Consider the following 15,672-nt stretch of genomic DNA (forward strand, 5'->3'; position numbering starts at 1 on the left):
ACTTTGGGGCTGTTCATCTTTCCCACAATGGCCCTAACACATGAAGCTCACTCCTCGAGTACAATGGTTGTTTCCTTCTCCTGGTTGACAGGAAACAGAGAGATCTTCCATCTGCTAGTGCAATCCCCAAAGTAGCCCAATGGCCAGGGCTGGGCCAAGGGCCTGGACTCAATCCTGGTCAGCCAAGTGGCTGGCAGGGCCCATGCAGTTAGGCCACCTTCTACTGCATTCCCAGGCACATTAGCAGGAGCCGGATTGGAAGTAGGGCAGCTAGGAATCAAACCAGTGCTCATACAGACGGCATTGTCGCATGGGACAGTGGTGGCTTAACCAACCCTGTCTACAGTTATCTTCCAATTACTTCAGGTAGTTTAGGTACACAATACATCTTGTTTTCTACTTTGGGGAATTTAAGGTTCTGACTTAACTTTTTCTTGCCTCATTGCTTTGTATTGGTGTCCATGTTGTTCCACTTCTGATCCAGGAGAAGCGCAAGATGACCTAAGTGTTGGGGCTCTGTCACATGTATGGGACACCAGATGACGCTCCTGGCTTTGGGCCAGCCTTGGTCACTGCAGTCATCTGGAGAGTGAACCAGCAAACAAAAGATGCTGTGCTCTCTGTCTCTCTCTCTCTCTCTCTGTAACTTTGACTTTCAAACAAATTATTTAAAAAAATCTTTCAAGCAATAGTGTTATATGAATTGCAAGGGGAAGCAAAAACAGAAGCCAGGATATTAAGAGCTTCCTCAGAGCTAATGTTGACTGTCATTTTCTTTTCAGCTGCCCATTACCCTCCCTCCCTGACTGCTACTTGTGCAGAACCTAAATCGCCAGCTCTTAATCATGGCTGCACATTGCAATTACTTGAGAAGTCTTAGAATTCCTCATGTTTGGGTTCGGTACAATGGCTTGATTGGCTAATCCTTCCCCTTCAAGCGCCTGTACCCCATTGTGGGCACTGGTTCATGTCCCGGCGGCTCCACTTGCCATCCAGCCCCCTGCTTGTCATCTGGGAAAGCAGTTGAGGACCGCCCAAAGCCTTGGGACTCTTCACCTGCATGAGAGACCCAGAAGAGGTTCCTTGCTCCTGGCTTTGGATCAGCTCAGCTCCGGTCATTGTGGCCACTTGGGAGTGAACCAGTGGATGGAAGATCTTTCCATCTCCCCTTCTGTCTGTAGATCTGCCTTCCCAATAAAAATAAATAAGTCCCTAAAAGAAAAAAAAAAAAAAAGATTTCCTTATGTTCAGGCCACATCCCCAACCACCTGAGTCAGAATCTCTGAGGTGGAGACCCAAGTGCCTTTTGAAGCTTCTCAGGTAACTTCAAAGTACATCCAATATACCACTGGTTTTAAAGTGTAAAAATGCACAAGTAATCAAATGGAATGGAGTAGCATCAAAAGGGAGTATTTCCTGGGCTTAAATTTGTTCTCCTTCTATTTTAGACCTCCTGGTAATTTTGTTCTTTGGGGTTCGGATCCTCCCCTTTTGCCTTCAGGCAGACACTAGTTAGTGCTACCAAGCTCAGTAATGTTCATTCTATGGCTCTGAGTCCTAGACACCATACTGATTTTTGATACCTAGCTCCTTCCTCTGTCTTTGACTACAGCAAACTTTCCTTCTGCACTCTCTCTTAAATTCCCTTTGTAGCCTCAGTGGTGTGGGTATTGCAGCTGAGACACATCACAGACACCAGAGTCCACTCATGTGCATGCTTCTTGAATTTCTTCATCCACTTTGACAATTTTCATTAAAAGTTCTTCACAGCTTCGTGTGCCTTAGGCTCAGCAGAATCAGCAGTCTTTTCAATATCCCAAGAACTCCCCAGTCTTGTCGTTAGCCCATCCTAGACCTCCTTCTGGGTGATGACACATCTTACTCTCAGGAATCCACTTCTCATAGTTTTTTTCAAAGCCCAACATCTGCCTCTCGCTGCTCTTCCCCACACAGAGCAGTCCAAAGGAGAGGGCTATTTCCAGTGGGACACGGTTGCTTTATGTTTTTAGAATATGATCTGTAATATTTACAACAAGTTTGTATGGGAGAGACTACTTCTTTTGTCCATTTATAGCATTCTACTTGTTATATATTTCTTTCTGTTGATCAAAGGCTAAACGTACGCTGGAGGGCTTCCCACCCTTCTTACACTGGTGGGATTTTGGCCCTGTATGAGTTTTCTGGTGTTGAATGAGAGATGAACTCTGGCTGAAGGCCTTGTCACAAGCATTGCATCTATATGGTTTCTCTCCAGTGTGGGTTCTCAGATGCTTTGTAAGGGAGGAGCTCTGGCTGAAGGCTTTCTCACACTCTCTGCATTTGTAAGGTCTCTCCCCTGTATGAACTCTCTGATGTCTCACAAGAGCCGAGCGGTCGCTGAAGGCCTTCCTGCATTCCCTACATATGTAGGGTTTCTCCGCAGTGTGAGTTCCTTGATGCTGAATAAAGGCTGAACAGTAGCTGAAGGCTCTTCCACAATCACTGCACTCATACGGCTTTTCTCTTACATGAGTTCTTTGATGCTGAGTGGGGCCACGCTCTCTGCACCCATAGGGTTTCTCTGTGCTGTGCACCCTCTGGTGCTTAATAAGGGATGAGGTGTTGCTGAAAGCCTTCCCACATTCCCTGCAGGTATAGAGACTCTCCCCAGTGTGGATTCTGCGGTGCTGAATGAGATTTGTGCTTTGGTTGAAGGCCTTCCCACATTCCTTGCACTCATAGGGTTTCTCTCCTGTATGAACAACGTGATGCTGAACGAGAGCTGAACGGTGACTAAAGGCTTTCCCGCACTCACTGCACTTGTACGGTTTCTCTCCAGTGTGGACTCTCTGATGCTGGCTAAGAGAAGAACTCCGACTAAAGGCCTTTGCACACAGGCTACACACATAGGGCTTCTCTCCAGTGTGGATTCTCTGATGTAGGACAAAGGCGGAGAAGTAACTGAAGCACCTGCCACACACAGTGCATTCCCAGGGCTTTTTCATTGGGTGACTTTTCCGACGTCTAACTGGGTCTGAACTTTCCCCGATTTCATAACAATCTCGAGGCTTTTTCTTGTGTTTAGCTGAGGCATGCCTCAGAACTTTCTTCTGACTTCCTTGCTTCCTTTCTAACATGCCTTCACATTCCCAGGCTTCTATCAACCTAGAGCCCCAGGAATCATCCTTTTGAAGCCTTTGTAGTATCAGCTCTCTTTCGTAGGATTCTTCATCAAAAACTTTCTGCTTTGAAAGGAATTCTTCAGTTGCAGGCATAGATTCCGAATCTGAAATAAATAAGTACAAATGTTTGTCTTCACTACGTTGGGGGAAGTAAGATCTTTTTTAGAGGGAATAAGACAATTTTTTTTAAGTGATGCCTGTTGGACTAGCGTTGTGGTTCATAGGATAAAGCAGGCATCTGAGATGCCAGCATCCCCACAGGTTTGTGTCCCAGTTGTTCCACTTACTTTAAAAATTAATTACTTAGATTACGCCATGATATGGTTCCATAAGCAGTTATTTCACTTTCGCTATAGCTCTCTAATAGCTTAGGAGAAGCAACGGAAGATGGCCTAAGTGTTTAGGTCACCGCCACCCATGTGGGAGATGTGGGTTAAGTTTCCGACTCTTGGCCTTTCCAGGCTCAGTGCTGCCTATTGTGACCACTTGGGAGTAACCGGCAGATGCAAGGTCTCCCTCTGTCTCTCCCTTTCTCGCTGTAACTCTGACTTTCAAATCAGTCAAAACCAAATGAAAAAAATTTCAAGGAAAAGAAGTGGCAACAGAACAATTAATAGAAGGCACAATACAAGGTCAGCTGACGACAGTAGAAAACTGAACAAGTAAATACCCAGAAGAATGAGATAAATGTTAGCCTGAAAGAAGAGAGGAAGGGGCGAGAAAGAAAACATAGGCTATGATGGAGAAGTTTTGAAAAAGTATTAGACAAAAAAAAAAATTACTCATAATAACATCACCATAAAACAACCACATTTGACCTTTTAAATTTATTTGAAAGGCACATTTTACAGATAAACAAGGAGAGACTGAGAGAAAGGTTTTCTGTTTGCTGGTTCACTCCCAAAATAGCCACAACAGCCAGAGCTGAGCCGATCTGAAGCCAGAAGCCAGGAGCCTTATCCAGGTCTCTCATGTGATACAAGGGCCCAAGGACACGGGTCATTTTCCGTTGTTTCTCCAGGCCTTAGGAGGGGAACTGTATCTGAAGCGGAGCAGCCAAGACATGAGGGATGCCAGCATGCAGGCAAAGGATTGCTAGCCTACCTTGCCACCACGCCCTTTCATTTCTAAAACTTGTTCCACTGTTTCTTCTTTTTTCTTTTTAAGATTTATTTCTTTTTATTTGAAAGGCAGATTTACAGAGAAAAAGAGAAACACAGAGAGAGGGAGAGATATCTTCCATCTGCTGGTTCACTCCCCAAATGGCTGCAACAGCTGGACCTGAGCCAATCTGAAACCAAGAGCTTCTTCTGAGTCTCCCATGTAGGTTCAGGGGACCAAGGCCTTGGGTCGTCCTCCATTGCTTTCCCAGGCCACAAGCAGGGAGGTAGACTGCAAGTAGGGCAGCCAGGACTAAGCTGATGACCAGATAGAATGCCTGTGCCATAGGTGGAAGATTAGCCTGTTGAGCCACTGTACCAACTCCCCTTTCCTCTTCTCACATGTTGACAAGTTCCTTTTTTAAAAAAATGATTTATTTATTTTTAATGGAATAAAAATGGGCTCACAACAGCCCCATGTTGACATTTCTTAACATCCAAGTTTAGGCTCTTCCAACTATATTCTCTCCTTTACAGACATTATAGATGGGTGCCAGCCGGGATCCCATATGGGCACTGATTCCTAGCAGCTCCACTTCCCATCCAGCTCCCTGCTTGTGGCCTGGGAAAGCAGTCGAGGACGGCCCAATGCATTGGACCCTGCACCCATATGGGAGACCTGGAAGAAATTCCAGGCTTCAGATTGGTTCAGCTCCGGCCATAGAAGCCACTTGGGGAATCAACCAGCAGATGGAAGATCTTCCTCTCTGTCTCTCCTCCTCTCTGTAAAATCTGACTTTCCAATAAAAATAAATAAATCTTTTTAAAAAAGACCTTATAAATATCCAGTGCAAGTTAAACACCGCATCCATTCTGTGATTTTAATTACTTTTTATATCCCAAAACTGTATCTCCAGCTTAGTTCTTTCTTCCCATCCACATTCTCAACTATCTCCTTTACATACTCACTTGAAATTTTCAAATTTCCAATGCAAGATCCCGCCCAACAGGGACCTGTCCCACCCCTTCTACCAAATGAGAAGGTACCAACTATGAACCAGTCAGGGGACTCTTAGCAGACACCAAACTTTCTATTACTTTGATCATAGATTCTCTATTTCCTGAACTATGACAAATCAGTTTTGGATGCTCATAAACCCTTTGGCTTGTGATATTTTGTTACAGTGGCTCAAACAGACTAAAATATTTCTGTTGTAGTAAGTAGCTCACATTACCAAATAAGATCTTCTTACCCCAGAATACCAGGCTGCCATAGTGGTCCACCTTCATATCCATGCCCATGTACCTCGGGGCAGAATTCAGCTGTTCAACCTCCTCATGGGCCAAGTCAATTTCTTCATCTTTCACTGTCATCAATTCCTGGAAGAACAAGCACATTCTTACAGGGCTTGGGAATGATAAAGGAAATGAACAGTCTAGAAAAGCAAGCATCTTTCAGAGGTTAAATTTTAATTATAACATATTGTTATAAGATATTAAATATGAGTCTATGTTAAGGAGCATAATAATGAAAATAGTAATATTTATTATTTTATTTATTTATTTTAAATATTTATTTTTTTTTTTTTTAAATTCAGATATACACAGAGGAGGAGAGACAGAAAGATCTTCTATCTGCTGGTTTACTCCCCAAGTAGCCACAAAGGCCAGAGCTGAGCCGATCCAAAGCCAGGAGCTAGGAGCCTCCTCCGGGTCTCCCTTGCAGGTGCAGGGTCCCAAGGCCTCAGACCATCCTCCACTGCCTTCCCATGCCACAAGCAGGGAGTTGAAAGGGAAGTGGAGCTGCCGGGACTAGAACTGACACTCAGGTAGGATCCCAGGTGTGCAAGGCAAAGATTTTAACAACTAGGCCACTGCGCCAGGCCCTATGATTTATTTTTTATGTGGTAAGTTCTTCACATATACCTTATCAAGAGGCTATCATATTATTAACATTATTTATGACTGTAAGGGTCAGATCTTTGATTTGGACCAAGAAGACTGATGACAAAATTATATTTTTAACTATACTCTTCTGCCTTTTACTAATAAACATAATAAATTGTCTTTAAAAACTGAAAGTATTCCGCTTTGCACTTGTCTTACTATTCTTTGTAACACACTCTACTTTCCTCCTTTCCTTTAAAATAAAAATCTCCGAAATAGTTGTCTCTTGTCTCCAGTTCCAATTTCTCTCCTATTATTTTTAAAATTTATTTTTATTTTATTGGAAAGCCAGATTTACAGAGTTTACTTCCCAAGTGGCCTCAATGACCAGAGCTGAGCTGATCCAAAGCTAGAATTCCAGAGCTTCTTCCGGGCCTCCCACGGGGGTGCAGGGTCCCAGACTTTGGCCCGTCCTTGACTGCTTTCCCAGCCCACAAGCAGGAAGCTGGATGGGAAGCGGAGCAGCCAGGACACAAATGGCGCCCACATGGAATCCTGACACATGCAAGTTGAGCATGCAGCCTCTGAGCCATTGCGTTAGGCCCCTTGCTTTCTTTTGACCCCATGCCCGTCCAACCACTCCATGAAGTAGTTGTCACTGCACAGTCAACAATTTACCTGCAGATTTGTAAACACAGTGGTAAATTTCCAAATTCATCTTACTTGAGTAACAGCATGAAACATAGCTAGTTATTGCCTCCTGCTGATTATTAACTCCTTTTGAAAACATTTATTCATTTTTATTTGATAATGAGATTTTTCAGAGAGAAAAAGAGAGAGAAAAGGTCTTCCACCCACCAGACCACTCTTTAAATGACTACAATGGTCAGAGCTAAGCTGATCTGAAGCTGGGAACCAGGAGCTTGCTCTGAGTCTCTCTCATGGGTGTATGGGTATAGGATCTCAAGGACTTGGGCCAACCTCCACTGCTTTCCCGGGCCATAAGCAGTTAGCTGGTTTGGAAGTAGAGCAGCCAGGATAAAAACTGGCATCCATATGAGATGCCAGCGCCAAAGAGTGAGGGATTAGCCTGCAGTACCACTGTGCCAGCCTCAATACTTTTTTTTTTCTTTTAACAACTTATTGGGCTTGGTGCAATGGCCTAGTGGCTAAAGTCCTCGCCTTGAGCGCGCTGGGATCCCACATGGGCACCAGTTCTAGTCCAAGCTGCTCCACTGCCCATCAAGCTCTCTGCCTGTGGCCTGGAAAAGCAGGCAAGGACAGCCCAAAGTCTTGGGACCCTACACCCATGTGTGAGACCTGGAGGAAGTCCTGGCTCCTGGCTTCGGATTGGCGCAGCACTGGCCACTTGGGGAGTGAATCATCGGACGGAGATATTCCTCTCTGTCTCTCCTCCTCTCTGTATATCTGACTTTGTAATAAAAATAAATCTGACTTTGTAATAAAAATAAATAAATCTTGAAAAAGAATAATTTATTATTCAAAAGTTAAGAATTACAGAGATGGGCCTGGCGGCGTGGCCTAGCGGCTAAAGTCCTCACCTTGAACGCCTCGGAATCCCATATGGGCGCCGGTTCTAATCCCGGAAGCTCCACTTCCCATCCAGCTCCCTGCTTGTGGCCTGGAAAGCAGTTGAGGACGGCCCAAAGATTTGGCACACTGTGCCTGCGTGGGAGACCTGGAAGAGGTTCCTGGTTCCCGGCCTCGGATCGGCGCACACCGGCCCGTTGTGGCCACTTGGGGAGTGAATCATCGGACGGAGATATTCCTCTCTGTCTCTCCTCCTCTCTGTATATCTGACTTTGTAATAAAAATAAATCTTTAAAAAAAAAATTAGAGATACGAAGAGATCTTCTATCTGCTGCTTCACTCCCCAGATATCACAATGGTCAGTGCTGTGCAAGGTCAAAGCTAGGAGCCAAGAGCTTCTTCTGGGTCTCCCATTTGGGGAGCAGGGGCTCAAGTATTTGGGCTACCTTCCACTGCGTTCCCAGGTCATTGCCAGGACATGAACCAGCACCCACAGAGGACACTGGTGTTGCAGGTGGTGGTTCTACACAGTACACATAAGCTTTCATTTGGTTTCCAAGATTCCACATCTTTGCTTCCTTTCAACCTCCTGGTCCCATCTTCTCTGTCTCCTTTGCAGCTCGCTGTCCATCTCCCTGATCTGTATACGTTGGTGAGCTACAACTCAGCAAAGAGATTTCTTGTCTTCTTCATCCACATCCACTCTCAGAGACCTCAACTGCATGATTTAAACTACTGCACATATAAATCATTCCTAAATTTAAGCCTCAAGGGGCCAGTGCCATGGCTCAACAGGCTAATTCTACATCCTGTGCTGCCAGCATCCCATGTGGTGCCAGTTCATGTCCCAGCTGCTCCACTTCCCAACCAGCTCTCTGCTTATGGCCTGGGAAAATGGTAGAGGATGGCTCAAAGTCTGTAACAGACCCTTAAGACACTCCCAGCTCCTGGCTTCAGATCAGTTCAGCTCAGCTCAGCTGCGGCCATTGCAGCCATTTGGAGAGTAAATCAGTGGAATGAAGACTTAGTGGCTGTCTCTCCTTCTCTTAAATCTGCCTTTCAAATACAAATTGGTGAATCTTTAAAAAAAATTCAGAGGAGAGAAATGTAACTCAAACTCACCTGAAACTCAACAGGAAGCAGCTCAACGGTGGGTTCCACGTCTTCTGCGCTCTGTTTTTGGAGTACAGAAGCATCTTCGGTGGTCACAGCTGAAAGGAGCAGAAAACAAGCCATAAAGTAGGAAAATTCTACTTTTGCGGTTCCATATTCACCAGGACAAAGGCTGTCACAGATCGCTTGAATGATATGAATAAGCCTGACTCTATTTATCTCAAAAAACTCACATGCAGGAGCCAGCACTGTGGCCCAGTAGGTGAAGTCACTGCTTTCAATACCAGCATCCCACACTGGCGTCCCGGCTGCTCCGCTTCGGACCCAGCTTCCTGCAAAGGCTCCTGGGAAAGCAGAAGAGGTTAACCTGAGTACCTGGGACCCTGCCACCTAAGCTGTAAACCAAGCTGGGTTCCTGACTCCTGGCTTAGGTTTAGCCCAGCTTGGATGTTGTGAACATTTGAGCAGTGTACTAGTGAATGAAATCTCTCTCTCCCTCTGCCTTTCAAATAAATACATCTTAAAAATAAAAATAAAAACCTCCTATGTTTGTGGAGTAGGCATTATACAATAATCAGGTGAATGTTCTTTTTTTAAAATATTTGGTTTTATTTTATTTACTTGAAAGGGGAATTACAGAGAGGGGGAGAATCAGAGAGACAGATCTTACATTAGCTGGCTCACTTCCCAAATGGGTGCATGGCTATAATACCCATAGCTACAACTCCTAGCTAAGCTGAAGCTAGGAGCTCCTTCCAGGTCTCCCGTGTGGCCCTTGGGCCACTTTCTGCTGCTTTTTCGAGTGTATGAACAGGGAGCTGGATCAGAAGTAGAGGCCTTGTGAATCAAATTGGCATGTATTTGGGTTGCCAAAGCCACAGGTAACAGCTTAATCCTTGATGCCATAATCCCTTATGTAACGATGCTACCCCTCCAAGTGCAGTGATCAAAAAGTTAAATTCCAGGGGTAGTGTCGTATGCAGGGTCCAGATCCCATACGGATGTTGGTTTGAGTCCTGGCAGCTCTCCTTCTGATCCAGATCTCTGCTAACGCCCTGGGAAAGCAGCTCAGGATCCCTGAACCCATGTCACAGACCTGAAAGAAGTTCCTGATTCCTGGCTTCCAACTGCCAAAATTCTGTTTTTGTGGAAATTTTGAGAGTGAACCAGCGGATGAAAGATTTCTCTCTCTTCCTGTCTCTAACTTTTATTTTTTTAAAAAAGATTTATTTACTTTTATTGCAAAGTCAGACATATACAGAGAGGAGGAGAGACAGAGAGGAAGATCCTCCGTCCGATGATTCACTCCCCAAGTGACCACAACGGCCAGTGCTACGCCAATCCGAAGCCAGGAGCCAGGAATTTCCTCCAGGTCTCACACATGGGTGCAGAGTCCCAAGACTTTGGGCTGTCCTTGTCTGCTTTTCCAGGCCACAGGCAGGGAGCTGGATGGGCAGTGGAGCAGCTCGGACTAGAACTGGTGCCCATATGGGATCCTGGTGCATTCAAGGCGAGGAGTTTAGCTGCTAGGCCACTGCACTGAGCCCTGAAGTTGACTTTTTAAAATATTTTTTTTAATTTGTTTATTTTTATTAGAAAATCCAAGTTAGGGCCCAGCGTGATGGTGTAGTGGTTAAAGTCTTTGACTTGAATGCACCAGGATCCCATATGGGTGCTGGTTCTAATCCCAGCAGCTCTACTTCCCATCTAGCTCCCTGCTTGTGTCCTGGGAAAGCAAAGATGGCCCAAAGCCTTGGGGCCCTGCACCTGCGTGGGAAACCTGGAAGAGCTCCTGGCTCCTGGCTTCAGATTGGCTCAGCTCTGGCCATTGCAGCCATTTTGGGATTGAATCATTGAATGGAAGATCTGCCTCTCTGTCTCTGCTCCTCTCTGCATATCTGACTTTGCAATAAAAATAAATAAATCTTATTTAAAAAGTCACTCCCATTAGGCTTACCACTATATACATTAACATTCTAGAATAGTCTCTAGGGATAGACTTGTAATAGGTGTTCTTTTTACTAGAGCAAACGCTATGGAACATTCTCCCCCACAGACTGACAGAGGATGTGGAATCGGTGCTGAAGGAGAAAATGGGTCTGCAGAATGTACTGCTATAGGAGCCTGCCAGCGATGCCCAAAACGCCTGTGGTCCACTCTGGGGCCTTCTCTTGGCCTGGGGCTGCCTCTCTCTTCTATCTTTTCATTCTCAACAAGTGTATTTCTCTCCCTTCTCCCCACTTTCAACTCCATGTTTATTTCAGGCAGTCCTTACCTTCTTCCTCCACTTTGATGGCCAGATAATCCATGCTCACCTTCTCTTCTTTGTTGTTACCGCTAGGCTGTCGTCAGTGGCCCCTGTTTCAGAGGAGTGTAGACTTTCAGCACCACACAGCCTGCCTTCTGTCAAGCAGGGCCTCTGCCCTGAAGCTGCAGCTTTTCAGTTTGTTTTGCCTTCCTGTGGGGCATCGCCCTGTCTCCACTGCCACAGGCTTATCACTACACACTGCAGTCCAAGGCCAGGATCAGTCAGGACATGTCACATCACAACAAAACTGGAGGAACCTGGGGCAGTGAGCTCTGGGCCATAGCCACACATACACTTAGTTCCAGAATCTTCCAGAGCCAACTTGGCGTAATGGCATGCAAGGGTCTCAATGGCCTCCTGGTATGGTAGCTGTAACTGTAAGCCGGGCGCCCACAGCAGGCTCAGAAGCTTCAGGTAGAAAAAAAGACAGGACCCTTTGGACACAGATTGCGCACTCACACTTCAAGATCCTGTACGTCCAGAGTCGCACTCCTTGCACTGGCCCCCCAAAAGAAGCCAACCCCAGAACTCTTTAATAGGCAAAGCACAGAAAATGGATGGGTAAGACTTTGCACTCCACTTCTCCTATCTCCTCATTTTTTTTTTTTTCATTTCTTTCTGTCTTTATGAGGCTTGGGTACAGTGACGAGGTTTAAGGTCAAAAGCAGCAAGACCTGCCCTGGCCCTAACCACCTGGAAAACCGCATCCTTCGCCCCTACTGGACTTCTGCTCCCAGAATCCTCCATTCCTGAGTCCACCTCCCAGAGGCCTGAGCGGCAGCCCCACCCCCTCGTAGAACGCCCTGGTCGCCCGGAGCCCAACCCAGACGCCCCGCGCAGCCCCTCAGGAGGTTTCCTCACTGACAGCTCGACGAGCCCCCAGCGTGGGCCTGGGCCGGGCGAGGCTAGGCCTTTTCCCCGCCGGGACTGCAACCTGAACGCCCGGCTCGGGCTGCAGCCAGGCCCCACAGTGTCTTACCCCCGGACGCGCTCCCCGACCGGCTTTGTCCACAGGGCAGGGCCCCCGGCGGGCTGCAGTCTGCGAGGACGCCCGAGGAGCCGACAGAACCGCTTGCCGGCCCCACGGAGCGCGGGGGACACAAAAGGCTCGAGCCCGACACTCGCCTGGAGTCGCATCTGCGCACTTGGAGGCGCCCGCGCCGGGTCGCGGGGGGCTGGCGGAAAGACTCCACTTCCCAGAGGGCTCGGGGACACCACGGCCTGCCCTGGGGGCGTCTGCTTAGGGAAGGGACCGCGGCTGGCCTTCGGGTCTCCCTTCTGCGTGAAATGGGAAGCTGTCACTGAAACGCTCCACATTGTGTCCGTGTATGATTTTTGCCGGAGTGGGGAGGGGGAGGAAAGGGTTGTCAGTTTTTCCATTCTTGGTAACAAGAAGGCCCCGTGTTTGGGATGATTTTGCTGCTAAGAGTCTATTAAATGGGAGGGGGTGTCTTACCACCCTTGGAGCCCCCACCTGCCACTAAGGCAGGAAACACTTTCCCTGTTCTCTTTAAATAAATCTTGCTTTGCAAACTAAAAAAAAAAAAAAAAGTCTATGAAATGGACTTGAGTCCAGCCGGGTTGAGTGAGCTCGCAGGATCCTGATAGGAAAAATATGAAAGGACAAAGGGGATTGAGAAGATTGAGAAGAGTTCGTAGGAGAGATTAGATGTGAGAAAGAATCAAGCCAGAAATCGGCTTTGAGTTGATGTCTGGTGTGCCCCAGGAATTAACATCAGCCCTGGAGGGGCCCTCCCCTCTCCCACCTCCACAACCCTGACCTCCCTGACCTTGAGCCAGAGGAGCTGGGGTCACCTGGACAAAAGACATTTATTCCCTCTGTGTCAGGTGTCAGAAACACTTGGAGCTCTTTACAGCGTGGGGCATGGGTTGGAATCAATTATTCGAGTCCCGGTTGGTGTCGTTTCTTGAATATTTCCTCTCCTCAGTGCATGCTGCTCAAGGCAGCCAAAAGAACATTTTAAAAGTTAAATCGAGCCATGTTGTTACCCGGTGTAAAATGTAGCCTCATCAACACAGTTTATAATACCCTAGATTACTCAATGGTCTGCAAAGCTTGAATTATTTGCTGCTGTCTCCAAAATTCTACACCTCAAACTTGTCATTCCTTTTAAGATTTATTTTGGGCCTGCTGCAGTAGCCTAGTGGCTGAAGTCCTTGCCTTGAATTCTTTTTTTGTTTGTTCCTATTATTTTTGGCTTGAATTCTATAATTCTGCCTTACAAATAAATAGAGCTTTTAAAAATTGAATCAAATAAAAATTTTTGACATAATCTTGACTGATAAATTACATATAATTTGAGAGAGGAAACTGGTGAGGAGAGGGTTAAGAGGCAGAGTAAGAAGGAAGGGGAGGAGGGGGAGAAAGAATGAACTGATTGACTGCACCATGGTAACCAGATGTAAATCCCAAGGAAACTGAGCCTATTTAGTACTTAACTTTGCTTCCTGGGGTCACAGCAGCCTGAATTCATTACCCAAGCTCCCTCTTGCTCTATTTTAAGGTCACATTTTTAGCCTTCAGGGTGTCCTAGGAGAAGCCTAGGGCTGGCTGAGTCCCTTAGCGTTGCAAGCAGACCAACCCCAATTGCGGTTCCTGTATTCTTTCCCATTCAGTTCATTAGACTCCTTGAGATGAAAATTAGTCCCTCTGGGGTAAAGAAAACGGGCAGAAATTTAAAACAGCAAACCTAAGCGCCAGGAAGAAAACTGGTACTAAGCTGACCCCGACGTGATTTGAACACGCAACCTTCTGATCTGGAGTCAGACGCGCTACCGTTGCGCCACGAGGTCCCGGTGCGGGGTGTGGCTTTAGTGCTATGGATGAAGGTCGGCAGTGTCTGCGGTCAGGTGCGGCAACCCTTTTGTTTCTCCTGGGCTTTGATTGAGCCTAGCTGGAGACTGACACTCGCAAGGGCCCGGTCCTTCCTCCCCGGTCTGAGGCGGGCGTTCAGACAGTGCAAAGACATCGGAGCAGCCGCGCGGGAAGTGCAGTGTGCCAGCGCGGCTCCCCTGCCTCTCCCGCAGAGCCTGGGTGGAGTCCAGGGACAGTGGTCCCCTCCTGAGTTCCCAGGATTCCAAAAGCGAGTGACCCCTTCCCCTCCGCAGGGCAACACAAATCCTGTTATCACAGAGAGCATTCTGGGGTCTCCTTTCGTTGTTGTTGCTGTTTTTAAAAGTTTGTACATAATCTTTGTAGAAATTTCATCAGACATGATAGGGAGAAGCAAAATTAAAAACAAAGCAAGAAAATTAAGAAAATGTAGCTGAGGGGCCCGGCGGCGTTGCCTGGCGGCTATAGTCCTCGCCTTGACCGCGCCGGGATCCCATGTGGGCGCCGGTTCTAATCCCGGCGGCTCCACTTCCCCTCTGCTTGTGGCCTGGGAAAGCAGTCAAGGAGGCCCAATGCCTTGGGACCCTGCACCTACGTGGGAGACTTGGAAGAAGTTCCTGGCTCCTGGCTGCTGGCTTCGGATCGGCATAGCATCGGCCGTTGCGCTCACTTGGGGAGTGAAAAATCGGACGGAAGATCTTCTTCACTATCTCTTCTCCTCTCTGTATATCTGGCTTCCCAATAAAAATAAATAAATCTTTAAAAAAAACTTTAAAAAGAAAAAAGAAAATTAAAAAAAAAAAAAAAGAAAATTTAGCTGACGACCGTTGAGCACCGGTAGACTCCAGGGTCTGGCGGTTTGGCCACCTGAGGCCATTTTCCAGGCTAAAAGACAGAAAGAAGGGTAAAGGGAAGATTAGGGTTTTGTTATGGGTGGAGAATGTGGATAGAGTTTCACATTTGCATAGTTCTGTAACTAATCTCTAAAACTTTTCACTCATGAAACTGAAGCCCCTTAAACACGACTTTCCATCCTCGTCACCAGCCCCTGGCATCCTCCATCCTCTATGAGTTTGACTCCTGCAGGAACCTTAGAGAAGTGGCATCATTAGGCATTTGTCTTCTGGTGACACTGAACAAGAAAATGATCAAAAGACTGAAATTAAAAATTCTGGAAAGAGAGATTATTAACAGAGCAAATTCCTTAAAAATGAGATTAGCTACATGCTCATCTTTTTTTTTTTTTCTTTTAACATAGAACTTGGGCCCGGTGGCGTGGCCTAGCAGCTAAAGTCCTCACCTTGAAAGCCCCGGGATCCCATATGGGCGCCGGTTCTAATCCCGGCAGCTCCACTTCCCATCCAGCTCCCTGCTTGTGGCCTGGGAAAGCAGTCGAGGACGGCCCAAAGCTTTGGGACACTGCACCCGCGTGGGAGACCCGGAAGAGGTTCCTGGCATCGGATCAGCGCGTACTGGCCCGTTGCGGCTCACTTGGGGAGTGAAACATCGGATGGAAGATCTTCCTCTCTGTCTCTCCTCCTCTGTGTATATCTGGCTGTAATAAAATGAATAAATCTTTAAAAAAAAAACATAGAACTTGACTTTTCTACTAAGAAGATGGACGTATTTTTTTAATGTGGCAAAGAAAGGGGCATGACTGTGTAGGTGTTTTGTGTGGTGGTGAAAAGATGATCCAGT

At 46.7% G+C, this 15,672-nt stretch overlaps 1 protein-coding gene and 1 non-coding gene across 2 annotated transcripts; both read right to left on the reverse strand.

The window, feature by feature from the left end:
- Positions 1 to 1,628: 1,628 nt before the first annotated feature.
- Positions 1,629 to 11,132, reverse strand: LOC101530508 (zinc finger protein 501-like). Its single transcript, XM_058681175.1, has 5 exons — positions 11,088 to 11,132; positions 9,046 to 9,156; positions 8,822 to 8,910; positions 5,515 to 5,641; positions 1,629 to 3,265 (listed from the first exon to the last, which is right to left on the reverse strand). The coding sequence occupies exons 1-5, from the start codon at positions 11,119 to 11,121 to the stop codon at positions 2,079 to 2,081; spliced, it is 1,548 nt and encodes a 515-aa protein (XP_058537158.1). The 5' UTR covers positions 11,122 to 11,132; the 3' UTR covers positions 1,629 to 2,078.
- Positions 11,133 to 13,862: 2,730 nt separating this feature from the next.
- TRNAW-CCA (transfer RNA tryptophan (anticodon CCA)) lies at positions 13,863 to 13,934 on the reverse strand. Its single transcript has one exon. It is a non-coding gene; the product is annotated as a tRNA-Trp (tRNA).
- Between the last annotated feature and the right edge of the window lie 1,738 nt (positions 13,935 to 15,672).

This window comes from Ochotona princeps, chromosome 24 (assembly GCF_030435755.1).
Source record: "Ochotona princeps isolate mOchPri1 chromosome 24, mOchPri1.hap1, whole genome shotgun sequence".
Taxonomy (NCBI): Eukaryota; Metazoa; Chordata; class Mammalia; order Lagomorpha; family Ochotonidae; genus Ochotona; species Ochotona princeps.

Excerpts from the sequence above, each read along its gene's own strand:
- LOC101530508 (XM_058681175.1), bottom strand. The coding sequence starts at position 11,121 with ATGGATTATCTGGCCATCAAAGTGGAGGAAGAAG. Across the intron at positions 9,157-11,087 it reads CATCAAAGTGGAGGAAGAAG|GAGCCTTTGCAGGAAGCTGG; the intron begins GTAAGGACTGCC and ends CTGCTTTCCCAG. Across the intron at positions 5,642-8,821 it reads TGCTTCCTGTTGAGTTTCAG|GAATTGATGACAGTGAAAGA; the intron begins GTGAGTTTGAGT and ends TTGTTCTTCCAG.